Consider the following 1,038-nt stretch of genomic DNA (forward strand, 5'->3'; position numbering starts at 1 on the left):
GGGGGACAATGGGGGACGTTGGGGACAATGGAGAACATGGGGACATTGGGGGACATGGGGACAACGGAGACAACATGGAAGGACACAGGGACGATGGGGACAACAGGGACGTGGAGACTGTCCCCAGCGCCCCCACAGTGTCCCTAGTGCCCCCTGTGCCCCCCAGTGCCCCCCGGTGTCCCCGCGGGGTCCCCACCTTGGCCAGGTACCCCCCGAAATGGGGCATGTTGGACAGGACCTTCTTCTTCTTGGCGTCGTCCTCGGCCCGTTTCTTGGCCTCCTCCTCCTCCTTGCGGAGCTTCTCCTCCTGGGCGCGGGGGACACGGCTGCTCAGGGGCTCCGCCATGTCCCCACGGGCTCCTCAATGTCCCCACGGGCTCCTCCATGTCCCCACGGGCTCCTCAGTGTCCCCACAGGCTCCTCCATGTCCCCAAGAGCTCCTCCGTGTCCCCACGGGCTCCTCAGTGTCCCCAAGGGCTCCTCCATGTCCCCACGGGCTCCTCCATGTCCCCAAGGGCTCCTCCATGTCCCCACGGGCTCCTCAGTGTCCCCACGGGCTCCTCAATGTCCCCATGGGCTCCTCAATGTCCCCAAGGGCTCCCCCATGTCCCCAAGGGCTCCTCCATGTCCCCACGGGCTCCCCCATGTCCCCAAGGGTTCCTCAATGTCCCCAAGGGCTCTTCCATGTCCCCACGGGCTCCTCCGTGTCCCCAAGGGCTCCTCAGTGTCCCCAAGAGCTCCTCAATGTCCCCATGGGCTCCCCCATGTTCCAAGGGCTCCCTGGTGGCCCCAGGGACCTCCGATGTCCCCCAGTGTCCTCAAGGGCCCCCTGTCCAGGGGGCTCCCTGGTGTCCCCAGGGTTTCCCAAGGGGATTCTGGTGTCCCCAGGGTCCCCAAGATGTCCCTGGTGTCCCCAGGCTCTGCCGCCGGTGCCAGGGTGCCCCCCATGTCCTCACGATGTCCCCCGCTGTGTCCCCCGTGCCCCCCCTGTGTCCCCGGTGTGCCCATGTCCCCCGGTCACCGCCAGCCGCGCCTGCC

General features: G+C 67.4%; 1 protein-coding gene across 1 annotated transcript in view; it reads right to left on the reverse strand.

Annotated features, from left to right (window-relative positions):
* Nucleotides 1-196: 196 nt before the first annotated feature.
* Nucleotides 197-1,038, reverse strand: part of LOC112942770 (troponin T, slow skeletal muscle-like) — a gene marked incomplete at both ends in the record, with an annotated part of 3,180 nt that continues 2,338 nt past the window's right edge. The window contains one exon of the mRNA XM_026033763.1: nucleotides 197-307. Within this exon, the coding sequence (XP_025889548.1) occupies nucleotides 197-307 (111 nt within the window). The remainder of the gene's footprint in view (nucleotides 308-1,038) is intronic.

The sequence above is a fragment of the Nothoprocta perdicaria genome, unplaced genomic scaffold, assembly GCF_003342845.1.
Source record: "Nothoprocta perdicaria isolate Ctin4 unplaced genomic scaffold, notPer1 scaffold_1325, whole genome shotgun sequence".
In the NCBI taxonomy this organism is placed as follows: Eukaryota; Metazoa; Chordata; class Aves; order Tinamiformes; family Tinamidae; genus Nothoprocta; species Nothoprocta perdicaria.